Source organism: Lycorma delicatula, chromosome 5 (genome assembly GCF_047948215.1).
Source record: "Lycorma delicatula isolate Av1 chromosome 5, ASM4794821v1, whole genome shotgun sequence".
Classification (NCBI taxonomy): Eukaryota; Metazoa; Arthropoda; class Insecta; order Hemiptera; family Fulgoridae; genus Lycorma; species Lycorma delicatula.
Genome location: NC_134459.1, coordinates 129,664,732 through 129,686,504, shown reverse-complemented (window position 1 = coordinate 129,686,504; position 21,773 = coordinate 129,664,732). Strand labels below are relative to the sequence as shown.

The 21,773-nt window shown below is 29.1% G+C and overlaps 1 protein-coding gene across 1 annotated transcript in view; it reads left to right on the top strand.

The window, feature by feature from the left end:
* The window catches only part of Klp3A (kinesin-like protein 3A), a 78,801-nt gene that overhangs the window by 39,062 nt on the left and 17,966 nt on the right, over positions 1-21,773 (top strand). Inside the window, exons 7-14 of the mRNA XM_075365374.1 lie at positions 4,913-5,149; positions 5,763-5,909; positions 9,745-9,924; positions 12,643-12,839; positions 13,094-13,238; positions 18,495-19,038; positions 19,864-20,000; positions 21,190-21,303. Of these exons, the coding sequence (XP_075221489.1) occupies positions 4,913-5,149; positions 5,763-5,909; positions 9,745-9,924; positions 12,643-12,839; positions 13,094-13,238; positions 18,495-19,038; positions 19,864-20,000; positions 21,190-21,303 (1,701 nt within the window). The remainder of the gene's footprint in view (positions 1-4,912; positions 5,150-5,762; positions 5,910-9,744; positions 9,925-12,642; positions 12,840-13,093; positions 13,239-18,494; positions 19,039-19,863; positions 20,001-21,189; positions 21,304-21,773) is intronic.

Genomic DNA, 21,773 nt, shown 5'->3' with positions numbered 1-21,773 from the left:
TAAACTAATTTTAACTAATCTAGGAATTTTAAAATTACTTAAAGATTTGAGTTGAGAGTACAGAAAATTCCAGTTTTCTGCTAACAGAGCGGGAAGAACTTCATCCCAATGAAGGTTGGCGCATCATAACTCTTGTATGAGCACTTTAAATGGAACGATTGCAGGAGCAAGTAGACCCAAAGGATCAAACAATGAAGAAATAATTGACAAAACAGAACATTTAGTGTAAGAAGTATTAACTTTTGGTTTGATTTGATAAATGAAATCATCACCTTGAGGATCCTAAGACAATCCAAGTGTTTTGATATTTTCATCTTGTCTAATTTGATGAACTAATCAGAATCATTGAACATACCAGGCACATTTGAATGTCATTCATGCTGCAAAATTCTGTATTTGTTATTTAAGCAATAACGAAATATTGTATAATTGTTTCAACTGATCGATGTTGTCACAACCAGTGAGCAGATCATTGACATAAAAATCTTGCTTAATTACTTGGCAAGTTTGAGGAAAAGAGGCTGTATTTTGATTGGAAATTTCAATCAAACATCTTGTTGCTAGAAAACTTGAAGGTGCTAAACCATAAGTAACTGTTTGTAAGTTATATGGAATGATTTATGAGTTGGTATCATCATACCAGAGAATTCTTTGTAATGAAAAATCTCGAATTAATGCAAATTTGTCTCCTGATAGCGCACGTAGCTGTGAGTTCTAAAACAAATTATAATTGAAAATAAATCTTGTTCTACTACTGGACCTGTAGCAAGAATTGAAGTGATTGGCCATTTGAAGTTTTCGCGCTACTATTAAATACTACTCTTGTTTTGGTAGTGTTGGAAGATTCACGAAATACTGTGTGATGAGGCAAATAAAAGGTTTCAGATGGAACCTTGGACTGAGATGAATCTCCAGGTTGCATGTGATCTAATTCTTTATATTCTTTCATGAAATGGAAGTAGTCTTCCTTGAGTTTAGGATTTTTCTTAAATCTACGCTGTAATAAATTGAAACGATGTTCAGCATTTGCAAACGAATCTCCTAAAGTACAATTTTCCTTACGAGGAAGAGATACAGTAAATCTGCCTTTGTCATCACGAAAGGTATTTTCAACAAAATGTTTTTTGCAGAAAGATTCCTCCTTGGTTGGTAAAAACGATCTTCTATCTCTTTGGATCTCCAAAATGATTCTAATTGAGAGGAAAGCTTTTCATTACTAACAAGAAGTGATATTGAATTTGAATTATTTTTCCGTTTACTAGATTTAGTAGGGATTTGACCTGAGACTATGAAACCAAGAGGGGTTTCTTGAACTATGGTATGATTGGAATTGAACAAGCTTAAGTAGAGAAAGATAATATTGAGCTCCTAGGAGAATGTTGATTTGCCCAGGAATAATAAAATGAGGATCGGCTTGGAAAAGGTGGGAAGGAATTTCCCAGTCAGTTACGTTTACAAATTGATTAGGTTACAAATCTATAATGGGGATGGCATTACATGACATTTCAAGTTAAAATTAAAATCTTCATATCTAGAATTAATATTTAAATCAATACTTAGCTTAGATTTGGTAATGATTTGCTAATATCTGTAATCGACATGAGAACAGGTTTGGTTTGAAACCCAAGTTTGGCGGCAAACCTTTCAGTACAAAATGAAATCATTGAAGCGGAATCAAGTAAGACACGCTGGCTTGGGTGAAATTACCTTTTTTCTATTTACATTAACTACAGTTGTTGCAAGTAAAACAGAGTTTGTTAGGTTCTGATTTTAAAGTACAATATGAACTGTTAGCTGAAGGAGTTTGATTCTGCTTAGAATATTTATTTGCTGCGTCTAGCAGATTTTTTTCTAAATGAATTAGTGTATGATGCTTCTGTGAGCATTTTTTACATTTATGATTGCTTGGGCAATCTTTGACAATATGTTGTTTACTTAAACAATTAAGACATAATTTTTCTTGAAATAATAAGTTTTTCTTTTGTTAATATTATAACTTAAAAACTTACCACATCAGTACAATGGATGGTTGCAAGTTTTATATACTGTACACATAAAATTTATTACGTTTTTGCTAGAACTAGGTTTTGAATAATCATATTTTTTGCCGCTAAATCCTACATTAGGCGGCTGTGGTTTTTGATTACTTTAAATCATGTCTGTGGATTCAAGTAGATTACGCTTACATTCTAAGAAAGAAATGAGGTGTTCTAACTTTGGAAATTCATTATTTCCCAAGTTTTTTCCCAGTCTGTTAGTAAGTATTTAAATTTTAAGTTTTGAGTAATTAACTTTATTGTAATAAATTCTAGACAATATTTAGATTCTTCAATGCATTAATATTTGAAATAACTTGGTCAATGAATTTAGATAGTTTTCAGAATTTTCCTTTTTTAATGGTTTTAAATTAATTTCTAAAGCATTTTTAGCTGCTATTAGCCTTTTGTTATCATAACGAACTTTAAGTAGAGTTCTATTGCAGTTTTCATAATTTTCAGACGTTACTGATAAATTTCATCAAGAGCATTGCCTCTTAAGAAATTTGTAAGGAAATAAAATTTTTCAACATAGAAAATTCTTCTCGATTATGAACTAACTATTAAAAAGATCAAAGAATTATGCCAAGCCTTCACATCACCGTGAAAGGGCTCAATTTGTATAGGTTTTAAAGAAATTAGATTAGTTGCAACAGTTACCTCTGAAATTTTGAAACAATTTTCTAATTTTTTATGTTTTAATTTAAGTTTGTGTGCCTATCCTGTAGGTCTTTGTCTGTTGCATCTTGGTGCAATTCGATTTCCGATTGAACATCGAAAAATAGTTTTTTGTATTCTAATAGTTTGTCAAACTTAATGGTAAATAGATCATAATTTCCTGAATTAAGATCAAAGTTTTCAATGAATGTTTTTATATTGGCTATACTATTCTTCATAATGCCTCGTTTTTTAATCCTTGAATTCCATTTTTATTGGAATCTTACACAAAATAATATTAAATTAGAATAAAATAAAGTTAAAGATAAATGTCATACAACAATATTATTGAAGTATACCTTATGCATAAAGTTAAATGAACTGGCTTGGTTGTAAATATATGATATTTGCTAACTGCTGTGTGCAGGTCAGCGAACAATAGAAAGATTGCCTGAGATATGTGCGCGTGTTTTGTAGAGCGCAACAAAGGAAAAACTTGTCCAAACTGGAATCGAGGGTTGATTCCTTATACCTGGCTAACTTTATAGATACAATTTTTAATTATATTATAAAACATTGAAATATTTAACTATTAAAATATTCATGAACTTGAATGTGTTACTAATTTTAATTTTTTAATTGCACTTTTAACATACACCCTTAATTTTTGAAACACTTTTTATAAATAAATTATAAATATTGTGTTGTTGACTTGGTTTGAACTTACTTAAACCCTGTATGAATGCTGTAGTGGCTAAGTCTGTGTTGTTAATACGACAACTTGACGATGCTGTCCCTCAATCTGGCCCGGAGAACCATGAAATATTGTTAGATCCTGGCCATGAGGACCATGAAACGTGATGTAGATGTTAGAGCGAGGTTGGACTGTATATGTTCATAGGTGGTGAATGAAGACAACGCCTTGTTGTTTGTTGAATAATGGTTTAATGAATCGTCGCCTTGACAGTTAATGAAATGTATAATTGAACTTGATACATATCTTTACATATATAATTAAATTAAATAACTTATGCTAACTAAACGTTGATCCGAACTTGTCCATCCGTAGTGAAAGTGCATTCGACCGCTCTGGATCTGATTCTGACATAGAATGCTAGTACCAGCTTAACTCTCCGTTGAGCGCTAGCACCCACTAGATCGCAGCACCAGACGGCTTGATGTGCAACAGAACAATGTGATGAAAGATTTTTCAGGGCCAGCTTTTTAATATATAATAGATGCTGGGAATGTTCAGCAACATTATTGGCAGTTTGTTTCTGAAGATGGTAAAATTTGAAAAGGTCAACACTCTTTATTATGCCTAATTTAAATTTTATGTAGAGAAAACATTATTTGTGTGTGACATTAATGTTTATTGTGAACATACTTAATTCTTTATCTATTAGATTGATTTTAAAAATTGCCATCTCAGGTTGATTTCAAGCTGCAAATTAAATATATATTTTTACTTCCTTGTAAAATTAAAGGAAGTATTGTAATTACGAAAAATGTCGGTTTTCAGATTTCAGCGGAAATATCAATTTTGACCATCCATGAATCCATTTTGACTAGTTTTGGAGTGACATCTGTACGTGCATACGTATGTACATATCTATGTATCTCGCATAACTCAAAAACAATTTAGGACTGTTGTAATATCTAGTGGGGTGCATCTCCCCTTTTGATTACAATCAACTGAACCAAAAGTGTCCAAAAAAGCCCAAAATCCAAATGGACTCTCTTAACTGCAGTAGTAAGCCCTCTATAGAAAGCTTTATAAAGCTAATAAGAAAGCTTTTCAGCAGTATATCATAAATGATAATTTTCATTGGTACCAGAGTTGAGCCAAATAAAATTTTAATTAATGAAATATTTGGCTCTTACTAGCAGAAGGGAAAGCAAATCCAGCCCAAATCAGACTTCATCTTCTTTTTTTCAACTTTTTTTAATTTAAATATATTACATTGATTTATTAATAATTATTAACCTCTGATTGTAAAAAAAAATTGTTACAATAAATAATAATTCAATAAAAACAATTAAAAAAGAAAAAAATTCGTTATTTTATCAGTGTCATGTGATATTCGCATCAGATTTTTTTTATTTTTAATAAATTGTGACAATTGGTTTTATTTTAATTACATTCTGTTAATAATGATTTATTTCTTAACAGTATTTCTAATTTCAGAATTTTTATATTTAATTCTTATTATTTACAGATTGAACAACTGAAATTAGAACTATTAGCTCTTCGATCTCAGACTGATAACAGATTGATCTGTAGCAGTGTTAATATGCTTCCAGAGAGCGGTGATTGTGCATTACCAGTCTGTCCTCCAGAACATCAAAGCTTACTTGGTGAAAATAATCAACTTAAGGAGAAGGTTAAAAAACTAGTTGATGCTTTGAGCGATTCTCTACAACAGAATTATAATCTTTCAGAAAGAGCTCTCATAGTAAGTTACTAATTTTGGTATTTTTGGAAAACAATTTATTTTATTTTATTGGAAAATACTAAATCTCTCTTAGGATATTTATAAGTTTTTAATTTTCTTAGAATCCTGCTAAAGAAAAAGAAATAAATAGAATATGCTATTTATCAGTTTTATTCAATATTTGAAATAATAAATTAAAATCTCTTACGAATCTATTTCTATACTATGATTGTAATATTAGTTTATGCTATAATTGTGATAAAGTAGAAAAAATAACTGTTAAGAAAGATTCAGTTCATCTGTCTTGTTACATGTTAAAGATTTTTTTATGGCAATGATTTCTGCTTTTAATTTAATGTATTCTGATTGATTTTTTCTTTTTGTCAAGCAGCTGCTCTGTTATTATTGCCTGAAAGAAAAGGATCGCTATTTTAAAACTGGAAAATTTGCCACATTGTGTTTCATGATTTATTTTCTTAGTTAGCTTTTAGCATTTTATTTTATTTGATAATTGAAAAATATTCTCTTACTTAGTCTTTTAAGATACTTCCTTAAAATAATTTTTTTTTGAAATTGTGTTCTAATATGTATTACTTATTTGAACTCTTATTGAGAAGATATTTTTCTTTTAAAGGCTGAAAAGGCAAGAGATCGTATTAACCAGAAAATGGCAGAGCTTGATGTGGAATACAGCCATACTTTAGAAAGTTTTAATCAGTCTAGAGATATTTCTGCATTGGAACCACTACATGAGCTACAGATGAAAATTAGGGAACTACAGGTGAGGTTATTTTAAATAAATTAAGAATAGTATTAATTTCTATATTGATTTTTTTATACAATAATGATAATGGTGTTTTAACACACATGTGTGTGTGTATTAAATTTGAGGTATAAATGACTTTATCAAGATTTTCTTTCTCTGAAAGTAATGTTTATTACGCAATCGCTCCTTGTGCAGAGTGAAACTTTTTTATTCTTTCTTTCTTGTTTGCTTATAGTACGGAATACCATATTTGCATGCTAATTCACAGTGTGTCTGAACTAGATTAAATAAAAACACAGATTTAAAGATAAACAAATTACTCACATCAGCCCTCTACATAGCATCTTTCTGTAATTTTACACTTGTGCAGTGCCCCGGTAGAGCCCGTCAAACGCTCTGGACAAATCACTTTGTGGGATCGTCTTCAACTGCTCAGTGCAAGTCCTTTGGATGGCCAGGATGTCGCTGAAAAAGCGATCTTTCATCTTTAACTTAAGTTTCAGGAACAGAAAGCTGCTGGAGCCAAGTCGGATGAATAGGGCAGGTGGGATATGACTGTAATTGATTTGCAACATAACGTATTAAAACTGTTGCCATGTCTGTCAGAGCATTGTCGTGCAAAAGAGTCCAACCGCCCAGATCCCAGAACTCGGGCCAGATTCAACAAATGGGATGCATCATTACTTTCAAATGGAATTTAGGATTTATGGTTTGACCAGTTGGGACAAATTCATGATGAATCAGACACTTTGAATCAAAGAATGCAATCAATGTAGTTTTCACTTTTGAGTTTTGCTGTCTGACTTTCACTAGTCTTTGTGCTCCAGGACTCAAGGAAGCAGCATATTGATGCTTTGTGGATCATACATAAATCACCAGCTTTCATCCTCAGTTACAATAATTTGTAGACAATTCGGGTTGCTGTCGGCAAAACAAAGTTTTGAGCTCAAGAAATATCCGCCTGTTTTTGCTCTTAAGTCAAGAAGTGTGGAACAAAACGAGAGCACACCTTTCGGTGGTTTATTTTTTTTGGTTAGAATTGTACATATATGACGTCTTTACAAATGTTTAGGTCTTATGCTATGGCCTGAAGGGTTAGTTGAGGTTGTTTGAGCACTTTTTGTGATAAGAAATTTAGTTTGGGAACTAAATTTACATCCTTCAGACCTACCATGTATGCTGCAGTACTCTCAGAAACCATTCACTCCTTTCTTTGTAAGGCTGAATAGAATGCTTGTTCCTGCAATAATTGGTTGTCATTTTCAGGGATTGTTATTTCATACCAGGTTGCCTACAATCTTCAGTTATGGCACTTAACATACCACACACGTACACTAAGTAATAAAACCAGATATGTAATTTATTCCTCATGTCACTTGAAAACTTTATATTATTTGGGAGGGCCGTAATTAAAACTTTCTTTTAATTTCCAATGAAATCTTGAAATGTTAATAAGATTAAATAATTGATTGTGAAAATCTTGCTCATTTGCCATGAGTTCACTCTTGGTTGTTACAATGATAATGATAATGCTTTGTAACATACATATTACAATTATTTTTTTTAGATTAATAATATATAGTATATTTATTGACATCAATATATCTGCCTGACTTTTGATTCAGTCTTTTTCATTACATCCTTCAAATTTACTTCTGGCTTTTTTTACAGTTTTTATATATTGTGAATCTGATTACAAGGTCCTGAATAAGTGCAGTCATAGCTTGTATGAGTATTGGTATGACTTAGAACTTGTTTTCCCACTTCAGTTTTTATTTTCTTGTTCATTAGATGTTTTGGTTATTATGATGCACCTAAGTTCTTGATCAAATTTCAACATCTTATTACTGTATATGTAAGGTTGGTTTTGTGAAGAAGGTTCTAGAATAAAATTAATTATAAAATTAAATATAATAAAACTGAAAGAAAGCAGCAGAGGCAAGCTATTCCAGAAACGAGGATGCCCTTCAAGGAAGAAGGATTGGATAACTGAGAGGATTGTTGACTTGATAGAGGAAAGAAGGATATATAAGAACCAGAAAGCATTGGAAGAGTGTCAAGGCAGCACAGATTGATCAGGAATGAAATTAATAGAGCATGCACAAAGCTGCAAAAGTGATATTTCCAAAACAAGTTTGAGTAGGTTGAAAGGTTATTGAAAGCAGGTAAAGCTGATGAAACATAAAAAGCCTTGTTTAATAAACTGTAGTGTGTCTCATTAAAAACAAACAAGGAGAGTTATCGTGATCTGGTAAAAGGCTTGAGATGGAAAGAGTAGAATAGCTGATAATATGAAGGGGAGGGACTGAAATAAGAACAAGCAGATAAGGGAGAATCCATCTTAAAAAGTGAATTAGAGTAGTTCAATCGTAGGTAGTGAAAAAGCTTGTGCATTTGATGAAATGCTTATAGAACTTAAAGCATAAGAAAAGATAAATAAAAATGTTACTGTATAATTAATGAGAAGGTATGCATGCGAGATGGGAAGAGGCTCAAGGGAAGCCATTACATAACTTTGAGTACTTAATCAAAACAACCTAAGGGAAAGTAAAAATATGTTTATTGAATTTTTGGATTTGAAAAGCATTTGCCAATCTCTGTGGCAGAATGGTAACATTTCTGCCTTTCACCCAGATGTCCTAGGTTCAAATCCTGGTCAGACATGGTATTTTTCATACGCTACAAAATTTCATATACAAACTTTAAAGCATCTGTGTAATTTCATCAACCAAAAAATAAATAAGATTAACTGAAACAATATGTTTTCTGTACTGAAGAAATAAGGACTTAAATGGAAAAATAGAAGAATCATCTGGAACATTAAAGATGATCAAGATGGCAGTGATCAGGATGGGAAAGAATCAAGAGGAGGCTTCAATAAGAGGTAAGGCAGGGGTTTAACTTATCACCAATTTTCATTTATTCTTATGCCCAAGAAGCAATAGACTGTAAGAGAAGAAATTTGTAGGAATCAAAATTCAGAATTTACAAATAAGTCATTACAGGAAGTAAACATTACATTGTCATTTCAAAAATTGAGATTATTACCTATAATTACAACCTTAAACAAAACAAAAGAAGTAGTTTGTGTGTGTGTGTAAAAATACAAATATAGTTAAAAATTGAAACTAGGTAGAGATCAAGGAATTTGAAGTTTCATAACACTAGAAGTAGTAAATATGATATGAGCTAAGTGCCAATAACATCACTTCAGAAATGTAGAAAGTTTCTTAAAACTAGTGTACTACTGTATGGAAGCAAGAGTTAGACTGTTAAAATTACAGGTAAACCGAAATTATAAGTGTTTGTAGATATTTGTAAGCATTTAAGATGTGGGGTTAAAGATGAATGTAAAGAATATAATATGATTAATGAAGAGGTATTCAAACAAATGAATGAGAATAGAACCCTTTGGAAGACTATAACAAAAAGAAAACCCACATTAATTGATGTAAACTGATCTTGAGAGGATCCTGATTATGCAAATTGTAGTATTTAATCAATTTTGAATTAGTTTTTTTTAGTTATTTCTTAAGAGTTGGTAAAAAAAAAAAATTGGACATAAAATATAATATGTTATATGTAGAAAAATGGGATTTTTGTTTGCACTTAATATTTTAAAACAAGGAAGTTTCTGAAAATTGGCTGATGCGCTTATTTGCAATGACTTAACAGTTTGATTTCTTCAACATCTTGTAAAAATATAGATTTCTTTAAATTACAGAGATTAGTAATATTTTAGAAATTTTATAATTGTTTAATGTATAAATTCTGTAATTGATTTATTATATAGATTTAATTGTTTTATATAATACTTTTCTTTTGTTGAGTTCTGTTTCTCTAATTACAGGCAGAACAAAAAAGAAGTGAAGAAGAAATTTTAAATCATGAAATGCATGCTGCTAATCTCACTGTTGCTGAATGTAAATCTGATGGTGATACAGCAAAATGTCCTGGTACTCCTAAAGATTTTATTCAACTAAGAGAAACTCACGTTTTTGAGCAAGCTGAACTAAGTAAAGAACTTCAGGTAAATTTTATTGTTATTTTGCAAAACAAAATAAAAACACATGATCTAATTTGAATTTGAAGAAAAAAGTATTGGAAAATAATTTTTGCACCTTTAAATGTAAACAATTAATTACTTTTATAACATATGCTTGTTTTTAGAAGTATGATAAAATGGGATAAATATGATAAATTGATTAGACTCCCAAATAATAAAATATAATATGGACATTCAAATCCTTAAATATCCTAGTTAACAGTAACTATATTAGAAATTAACTTCTTTATTCCTAACGTGGAAAATGGAAATGAATATTTGCCAGAAATATGAGTTTACAGTAAATTATTTTTTTTGTATTTATTATGTAGTAAATGTAAAAATAAATATACTCAAATTAATGAATTCATCTAAATTAATTAAAATTTATTTTTTGACAAATAATTTGTTTTTGGAGGACTTCTGAAAACATGTCTTGAATTACATAAAATATTGAATACAAAACATTGTAAATCTCTTTTTATAACATAATTTTTTTTTAAATTACATTTTTAAGAAAACTAAAGTGAGATGAAAAATAGAAGCAGTGTTATAAAAATTCTTCCATGATTAATATTGTCAGTGTTTGTTAATCAGTGCAACCAACATGATAATTTCTATTATCCTGTCTTAATAATTTTAACAAATTGCCTGCCTAGAAGCAGAAAATAAAATTATTAGAGAAGTAATGAATTTATTCTGGTTACACTGTACATAATGATTTATTTCAGTTACATGGATAAATTTTGTTAATTTAATTTTTATTTTCTTGACACACACATTCACAATGTAATTTTAAAAATATAGTATAAACAAAACCGATAAAGGTTCTTTTAAAAATGCATTAGTGTTAAAACAAAAAAAAAAGATTGGATAAGTATCCTTATTTTCCTGCTTTGATAATCTTGAATGATAATATTAACTATAATTAAATTTCTCTCAAGGTATTGAAAATTTTTCAATTAGAATTTTTACCTTCTTATCAATCATGTGACTGACTGACTTGTTCTGGCTGTTATTGAATCACACGTTTCAAATCTCATTGTCCATTGTCATTAGATTTTACTCATTGAGATTGTTAAATACTAATATTAAATAAGTATTTGCTTATTTAATTTTAACATTTGATGATTGAAAAGAGTTCTGAAAATTTCAAATATCTATTCTGAAATGCAAATCCAACAGCAGAAAAACAATGATACTTGATAAAGTAAAAAAATTTTAATTATCAGTTATATGCAAATAGGATATAATATCAATGGATTTTAATCATAATCTGTAGGTCTAGGTAAAGTTTCTAAGTTGTTCACTTCAGTTGTTTGTAAAAATAACTATTGTTCCTTGGTCTTAAATTTATCTTTTAAGTTTTTTGCCAGCTGGAAGAAAAAATTAAAAAATTATCCCCAATACAACTGAATTGCCCATTAATTAAAACCCTTCTCTTAGTACAGTGTACAAATTAAAATTTTGCAAGATGGTCTTTCCGTACTTTACCATTACAAAATTATAAACTATCAGTGGTGGCAATTACGAGTTATTTATTCTTCATATCTGTAATTAGTGTTCTTGCTATAAATTCTCAGTGTATTGAGATTGTTGGCCTTTTTTCTTGTCAGTAATAGAAATCCTTTTTCAAAGTTCAACCATGAAAGGTGTACAGTCATTATAATGGAAAATTTCTATACTCAAATAATTTTGATACTTTTAATTTAAATCTAATAATCATTAATAATAGTATTAATCTAATAACCATGACCAGTTAGTTGATCTCCTTAAAATAATTTAAATTTAATAAAAATGTTTTTATACAATTTTTTTTCTTTTCAGTCTTTATTACACTAAAAATAACATAATAATAATAATATTGCTTTCTCTCTGAAATCACTTGATCAATCAACTTGTTCAGTAATTGGTGTCACCTCACTTAAAATATTTGCTTAGCATAGTCCTAAATATTAATGGCCGTCTAATAAATAATGTATTTATTGGCCACGAATTTACTGATGTGGGTGTAGAATTCCTTTATTAGAATGTAAACCAGGAAACTACATCATCTGAAATGTTTAAACAGTGATGATTCTAACAATTTGGCTAACCAAAAAGGGTTCTTTAAACTCTAGATCAGTATGTTAAGGAGTGAATTCAGCTATAGAAATCTTCTATTTTTCTTTGACCATGAAATTTTCAATTTTTTATTATTTATTATAGAGATTTAAATATTGAATATTCTCTTGTTAACTAACACATTGTAATTATCAACGTTCTTTTTCAGCTCCCAAAGAACTAGATTAGGATGTATGTTTGTAAATGCTAGCTGTTAGTATATTTACTAAATAAGGGGAAGTATTTTAAAGTATTACACTTTTCAGCTGTTAGGAGCTGTTTAGAATGGTATTGAATAAATCCTTATCACATTAACTGAGCTACCTCTTTAATTTGTGATTTCAGCCTTTTTTATATTCCCTGGTGGTGAATATTATTCTTCTAAATGCATTATTTAGTTTTCTTTTTCCCTGAAGAGGTTTTTTTTTTGTCTATTTTCACTGATAAAAACTAGGATAATCTTGTAGATCCTTCTATATTGGAAGATCTCTATAGCTGTAAAAGTTATGGATTCTGTTTACACCTAGAGTATTATGTTCACAATTTAAGAAGTTCCTATTTATTGGTGTTGCATTTTTTTAATTGTTTTTTTTACAATAGGTCCTGACAAAAAATTTGGCATACAAAGAAGAGCTTGTTAAGAAACTTGCTGCATCATCTGGATTTATGGCTGATACTAGAACTGATTCTGAGGGACATATGAAAGATTTTCAAGAACAAATTTCTTCACTTCAGCATGAAAGAGATGAACTTGCTGAACAATTGAGGACAATGCAGCAAAATAGTGTTGGAAATAAGTATGTTATTTTTTTCTAATTCAAACAAAATTATGAAAAACATTGATATGAAGACAATTCTGTTAATGAAATATTTTATTTGGTTTTATTTTAGGGCTGGGAATGTTAGTAAATGTGTTTGTTCACTGTAGTGAAAATTAAATATAAAATTACTGAAAAAAAGACATAACATAGACTATATTCTTTGTAAATTTAAGAATAGCTTTAATAATTTGATACAGCTATCCTCATATTTATATATTTAATAATTTCAGGTTAGCTGAACAGCGAAGAAAAAGACTTCAAGAATTGGAGCAGAGAATTGGTTTGTTAAATAAAAAGGTCACAGAACAAGCAAGAGTAATAAAAATGAAAGAGAAATCGGATGAAAAGATTGTTAACTTAAATAAAGAAATTTTGGTATGTATGTGCATATTTGTGTAAATATTATCAGAAAATGAATTTTATTTTAAAACAATGAGTATGATTTTATTAATCTTTTTATTACTTTACGGCCTAGTTTAATTTTATATTCATTTTCATTTTCTGATTAGATATAAAAATATACCTTGAAATAGTTTAGATTTTTTCCCCATTACCACTCTTGAGTAATTATGGTGTATAACATAATTAGTCAGTTATTTGCAAAATATTCTACATGTTTCCTTTCTGTACCAAATCACCAGTAAAATTTATTCTGGCAGTGGTTCTTATGAACCATATATTTGTGTATTTAGTAGAGAACAGTTAGTTTATTCTGAAACTAATTTATAAAGCTTGGATTAGGCTGAAACCTTTTCAGTGTTTTATAAATAGAAAATATTACTTTAATGATCAGATTGAAAATTGATAAAAATTATTTAATTTTAAAATAAAATAAAAAAATTTGTAATAAAACTGTTTGTCAATATAATCATTTAGAAATCTATAGGTAAAAACTTAGCAAAGATAAAGCTACTATTGTTACACATATCACTGTTTGGTCATGAAATTAATGAAGAATTTATATATCAACAGGTCTTGCCTAAGTTGGCTTGCTGAATGTGGTAGAACTCACCATTGAGGGATTGTCAGACATTAAAATCTAATCAAATGCTTTTTGTTGCAAGAGTAGGTAATTTCATACGTTTATTGCATATAAGAAATTATAGTTACATTAATTGGATCTCCCAATTGTGTAATTTGATTTCTGCTGTAAAGACAATTATATTTTACGTTTTTTTTTTATCTTCAGTCATTTGACTGGTTTGATGCAGTTCTCCAAGATTCCCTATCTAGTGTCAGTCGTTTCATTTCGGAATATCCCCTACATCCCTAACAATTTGTTTTACATATTCCAAACATTGCCTGCCTGCACAATTTTTCCCATCTACATGCCCCTCCAATATCAGAGCGACTATTCCAAGATACCTTAATATATGGCCTATAAGTTTGTCTATTCTTTTAACTATATTTTTCCAAATGGTTTTTTTCTTTATCAATTTGTTGCAATACCTCCTTATTTGTCACTTTATCCACCCATCTGATTAACATTCTATAGCACCACATTTCAAAAGCTTCTAATCTTTTCTTTTCATTATATTTCTGACTGAAAGCTCATTTTTCCTGTGCTATTTGCCATTTTATATCGCTGATGCTTTGTCTATCTTTAGTAATCTACTTCCCAAATAACAAAATCTACCTCCGTAATCTTTTCTCTAACTATTTTTATGTGCAGTGGTCGATCCATATTATTTCTACTACATTTCATTACTTTCATTTTGTTGTTTATTTTCATGGGTAGTTCTTGTGTGGGACTTCATCCATGCCATTCTTTGTTTCTGCTAAATCTTTTTTACTCTCGGCTAGACTTACTATATTATCAGCAAATTGTAGCATCTTTATCTTATCACCTTGCACTGTTACACAGGATTTAAATTGTTCAACTTCATTAAATGCTTGTTCTATGTAAAAATTAAAAAGTAACGGTGTTAAGGAACATCCTTGTCAGACTCCCTTTTTTATTACAGCTTCTTTCTTATGTTCTTCGATTATTCCTGTTGCAATCTGGTTGGTTCCTGTGTTGAATGTAATTGTTGTTCTATCTCTGTACATGAACCCTAAATTTTTTAAAATGCAGAACATTTTATTCCAGTCTGCATTATCAAATGCCATTTCTAAGTCTATAAATGCCAAGTATGTTGGTTTTTTCTTTAACCTGAGTGTTAAAATTGCTTCCCTCATCCCTATACTTTTCCTGAAACCAGATTGGTCTTCTAACAATTCTTCCACTCTCAATTCTTCTGTACTGAATTCTAGTTAAGCTAATTGTTCTGTTTTCTTCACATTCCTGCTTTTTTTGTTATCATGACAGTAAAACACTCTTTTTGAAATCAGGGGAAACTTTCCCTTTTTTTGTATAATCTCTATCGCTTCCTCAGCTGCACTGCGCAAATTCAGCAGGTATCCCATCTCCCAGGAGCCTTTCTGCCATTCAAATCTTTTAATCTTCTCTTAAATTTGGATCTCAGTATTCTATCTCCCTTTTCTTCCTCTATAACACCAGTTTCTAATTCATTTCCTTCATATAACTCATATATTCCGTCTACCTTTTCTCTTTCGTAAAATTGGTGTACCATTTTTCTGTTTAATACATTATTAAGTTTTAATTAATGTATTACAATTCTTAATTTTTTGTCAATTGTTTTATCTTGTATCAGTACTTAAAGAATAGCCGAAAGGATGGAAGATAGGAAATTAAACTTAAATGTGTTGAATTATATGTTTTGGTGTAGTAGGGAAATTATCTGAAGCAAAAGATGCACAGATTTGCTTGATATGGAAGAATTAAAAAAATAAATAAATCTAGGAGTGTAAAAAATTTATGGAAAAAATACTCATATATAATATACTTATGGAAAAAATCATACTCAAAAGGAGTACATATCCCTTATTCAAAAAAATTACAATGTAAATCATACAGTAAGAGTCTCGCAGATATCATTTCTTCCGCTCAAAAAAAAACAGAAATTAAAACTAATTTATATATAAAACTCTTTTTAATAAAATGATACTGATATCAAAAAAAAAAAGGTTTAAGCATTCCATATAATAATCAAAAAAATAGTAAAATTTGTTACAAACTTTTACTGGCCTGATTCATTTATATGTATAATATATATTACAGAAATAATACAATTTTTATGATTACTTCTTGTTTAATAAATTAAATCGGGCTGGTAAGAGTCTATAACAATTTTTTCTATTTTTTGCTTATTATATGGAATGCTTAAACATTGTTTATTATCTATTATTGTATGCATATCTATTGTCAATTACATATATTTAACATGCATTTTTCTTTAAATAAAAGTTTTGATATAAGTATAATTTTGTTAAAAATAGTTTTATTACGTTAGAAAAATTTTTGTTTTTTGAATGGAAGAAATGATATATGCAAGACTCTTTACTGTACAATTACAATTTCATTGTAATTTTTTGGATCTCTCTGCATTTTATTAGATTAGTCTTTATTTTTTTTATTAATTACTGATTGCTATCGTATGGGTTTATTATTAAAATTTATTGCCTTTCTAGAACAAACAAATTACATTTAATTTCTCAACCAATTTTTTTTGTTGGTAGTCATATCATTTACTTATACCATATTTTTCCTTTTTTTTTAATAAAACTAGGTGTAATAATTAATTACCTTCACGAATGAAAGATTCGTATCGTATCTGTGGACATAGCTTTTTATATCATTAGTAAATGCATTTTTATTTCTTCAATTAGTTCAAATAGTTATAATTGTCAAATAAAAATTTTATATTTGTTGCTAGATTTGCAACACTTACGTACTGTTCGTGTTTTAAACAAGCTGTGTAGTATATTATCTTTTAAATTTCATTATTTCAAGAACATATCAAGTTTTTGTACACTACATAGTACTAACAAGTACTGCCATCTAGCAGCATGATTTGTTGTAAATCGACCTTTTTGAGGAGGAAAAAGTGACATATTCAATTCCCACAGTTCATCAAATGGAAAAAAAAAGTTAACTTCATTTCAGTTTTAGATTAGGTCATCTTTAAAACTGTAAACATATTTCCGTTGACTTTGTGATACTGAAGTTTACAGAATAAAAAAAAGTAGTTTTTTGATCTCTGGATCTGAACAATTTTTTTCCCCAAATGTTCTAAATATTGCAAGATGACTGGTGAGGGAGAGATGGATAATTTCTATGTAGCTTATAAGGAAAGAAGTGCTTACAGTAAATAAAGTCTTTTAATCTGTCCCAAACAAATAAATACTTAACTTTAAAAATAAATACTTAACTTTAAAAATAAATACTAATTTTCAGTTAGTACATCATTGTAGGAATGTCAGTCTGAAACACCAAGTTGTGGGTAGAAAACCATCTTGTGATTGTATGAATTTGTTATTAGAATTAAACAGTGAGTGATGATTTAAAATGTGTTTGTGAGTATACACATTACACTGATTACAAACTTAAGTAAAAATTTTTATCACATCAGTCTCATTACTGGATTGCTAATACACGCTTAACGCCGACGCTCTGCCACTGCTGGTAACCATTTCTGGAATTTTGTCTAAGACCATTTTCACAGTATTTTGGACATCTGTTGATTGAAAATGGTGTCCTTTGACCACCAATTTGACTCTTGGGAATAGAAATGTCACTCAAAGGCTCAGTAAATCTGGGATGATTTGTACTTGTTTCAACAGATCAACACCCACATTTTTCTGTGCATCTTACTGTTGCTCTGAAATATTTTTCAGGACCAAATTCATACAAATTTTTTGCACGCCCAGATATTCTGTTATTATTTGGAAACAGTTCCCAGATTGATGTTCTCTTCTTCTGCAATCATTTTCACAGATAATCTTTGATCAGATCGTACTATTTCATCCATCTGTGATCACATCTTTCCATGAGGTTGATGTTCATCCGCTGTGGTCTTCGTCTGCAACATGCATTCTGCCTTAACAAAACACTCTTTGCCAACGAAAAACTTGAACACTTGACATAACGTCCATTTCCAAAAGCCTTCTAAAGCTTACCCGTAGGTTTTTGCATTCTCAAAGTTTAACATAAATATAGTATTGTTGCACAATATTCTAAGATTACATTTTCGTGATGAGAGACCAAAAAGGTGTGTTCACTTATTGCACCACTAATGACTGAGAGGTTGTATGGCAAGAAGATCAAGGTCAAAGATTTGAGTGTCTTGGGCTTCAGGATTGCCACTTTTTTCTCAAAAAAGATCAGTCTCATTACTTTATTGTTGCACCTTGTATGTAATATAAGCATACTGTATACATGTATTAAATTTAATTAGAAAAGAGAAATCCTGTATAAATATTTTTTAATGAAAATAATGACAAATTGAATAAGTATTTGCATTAGTCATCTTAGCTATCATGTTAATTTGCTCGAAATACAGAGAAGAGAGTAAAAGTTATATATATATATATATATATATATATATATAAAGAAAACATTTTTAGCAGAACAGAATATTTCTGAGTTTTAAAATTGGCCTTTTAATCTCATCTAAATAAGTATAATATTGTTGATGAGCTTAATTCAAATTTGCATTCTATTATATATGCAAAAAATTTCAATTATATATATATGTAATTGAAATTTATAGCAAATAAAATTTGTTACAGTCAATGAAGCAAACTAAAGTACGGTTGATCCAGCAGATGAAAGTTGAAAGTGAGAGATACAGGACATTAAAATTAACGAGAGAACGTGAGTTATGCAGATTGCGTGAACAGGATCGTAAGCGTCAGAATCAAATGTTAAAAATGGAAATGTTACATAATAAACAACAGAATGTTCTTAAACGTAAAGTAGAGGAAGCAGCTGCTGTAAACAAACGCTTAAAAGATGCTCTTGCAGTTAAAAATGCTGCACAAGATAGGCTTGGTAGCTTAAATAAACCAGAACGTATAACTTCATGGGTGGATCAAGAATTAGAAATACTAGTTAGTACAGCTGAGGCCGAACGTACCTTGGATCAGCTTTTAAAAGATCGTTCTAGTTTAAATCAGGAATTAACTAAGTTAAAAAATACTCTTTCAGAAAGTTATATCTCTGTGGAAGATAAGAGCAAAATAAAAAATGAAATAGAATTATTGTCTCAAGATATTGAATTACGTAGTACTCAAATAGCAGATATGCAACAGAAAATTATGGACAGCAATCAAGGTAAGTTTCTATATTAAAATAGTGTTATTACTTTTATGTAAGAGTTAAGTGTTTAATCCAGTAGTGTACTACTTAACTTGCCATATATTGGACCTAAAAAAGGAGTATTTACGAGTATGAAAAAAATAGGTTGAAAAATGAAAAAAAAAATAGTATGAAAAAAATTTATATTTGCGTAGACTCTGTAAAAAATACTTTAATTTTCTAATTTGTAATTTTAAGGAATATCTGTTAGAACTATTATTCATTATCCAATAAAATTGTATATTTGACTAATTTTCTATATGTAAACTCTGCTCAACAGAATCAAAACCTCTTTAAAAAGTATTCCTGAACAAAAAATATATCCATGGAGTAAAATTTTTTTTATAGAATATACATTGTGGACATTGAATTCAAATAAGTTTATTTTATCTATTTCTGTTTTAATGGTAAAGTAACAGTTCATTATATTTTCACACATGTTCTCATAAAAATGTTATGTCTGCTAGTTTTTGATACTAGAATTCTGTCTTGCAATGTTTAGAGTGAGAACCTCAGATTGCTTGATAACAGATAATAGCAGAATTTTTACAAATAGGTTTATACTTTTATTTATGCAGAGATATGTTAATTTGTCATAAGTTAAGTACATGTATGATTTCATTTGCTATCTTTACTTCTGAAGGGGAATGAATTGATTTTCCCTTTCCAGTGTTGTGTATTCTTGTATAATTTCTTTTTTGCTAAAGAGGAACAGAGTATTCAATTTGCATAACAACATAAATTTAAATTTCTCTTTTAAATTTGTGAATATTTTTGTTTAAAATTTTTTTTTTTTTTTAGAAAGTAAACTTAGAAGTCATGTTGATACGCTTAATAGTCTAATGGATGCTAGAAATGTAATAAAATATTTGTTTAATTTGGCTACAGATGCTAAAAAAGAAGTATCCCATAAACAATATATATTACAAGATATTAAGGTAAGTAAATGTATTTATAAAATTTTTTTATGGTATATATATATAACATATTTATTTTTTTGAAAATTCATTAACATTTCTTTTATATTTATGGCTATAGAATCATCTCCAGAGAGATTGCTGTGCAATTTGGAATTGCCCTGTACATATATTTATTTGATCACATTTAAAATTTATATAATTTGTACATCTAATAGTTTCATAACTATTGAACAAATAAGCTTATGGATTTTTAACTGTTCTTTATGCCAGAGAGAATTTTGAAATCTTATATCATGGTTATGTTTATAAGTGATAATGATGGCTCTTACTCCCAAACCCTCATTGATACTTGTTGATGAGGAGTGTTGTAATAAAGTTGTATAAACTGTAGGGATTTTTTATGTATGATTAGTTCCAATTTGGCACATTCATAAAACCAAGGCAAATTGGAAAGCACCAGTTAATATCCAGTAAAAGAATAAAATGAAATTTGAAATATAAGCAATGTATTTCTAGAAGAAAAACTGAGGAGTAGATTGGAAAAATTTAGTATGCATGTATTGTTTTAAAGACTAGTGGTACAATTAAAGCTGTGAATGCTTTCATTTCTTCTAATGTGTGGTTTCTCAGATAAAAAGCAGAAGCTGATTGCCTTGTTGTTAATAAGTTGTAAGGCTGCTTTAAAATTTGTTGGCGTCTGTGTTCAATTTAAATTCTCTATCACAATTTTATTACCCAAATTACATTCACTCTCATTGGACACATCTAACAATTCCTGATCATTAACATTATTTTTGACCAAAATATAAATCACCAGCCATTATAAAATATAAATAGAGAAACATTACCATGAAAACAATTACCGCCAAACAATATGTGGTTACAGATTAAATTTCATTGCCAGAATTCAGTTTTTAAATATTTAATGAAACTAAAGAAAAGTTTGTTAATTTGTATTAATTGATTTAGAAATCTTTGGAGTAATTTATGTGAATGCTAAGTAAAACATATTTTCCTATTATGACTTTTTCTTATATGAGTATTTTTTTCCATTGTGAACCAACCATTTATCTTTAGTGGTGCTCGAATTTTTACTCCTAACTAAGGCAATTAAAAATTTTATTACCTGTCAAATTTTACTTGTATGTTCTACATGCACATCTTGTTAAAAATGTTCATTAATTCACTCTTGCAAGTGTTTTTCTAGGATTCATACACAGAAGCAGAGGAAAAATTAAGAAATTCTGAAAAACAAATCTCAGAAATAAAAGATGCACATGAGCGAGAATTGATGAGACTTGAAAAAGATAATCAGGATAAGGTACGTGATAATTTGCTTAATTTTTGAGTAATTGGTTATTTTTTTAATGAGATCTGCTAACAGAATAATTTAATTGCTTAATATATAATTAAATTATTAATGATTTAAACCCATTAGTTTATGTACATATGTTCTTAAGAGTAAAAAGGTATGGGTTTTCTTATTAGATTATCCCAACCAATTTGTTTTAGAAAGTTAATGGATGAATGTGGAACATATTTTACAGATCACAAGTTTATACATCTTTTACTTTAAACTTATATATGATATCCAATTTTGGTTAATTTGTTTGTAGAGTAAGTACTGCAGAAGATTGTAGTACATAATTTTATCTTCGGACTTCCTCTACAGACAAATTAACCAAAATTTGATATCATATAGTTTTAAGTAAAACATGTATAACTTATATAGGTTAAAAAAAACATTAACAGCTTAAAGTGAAATATGAATGGCTTAACAGTATTATCATA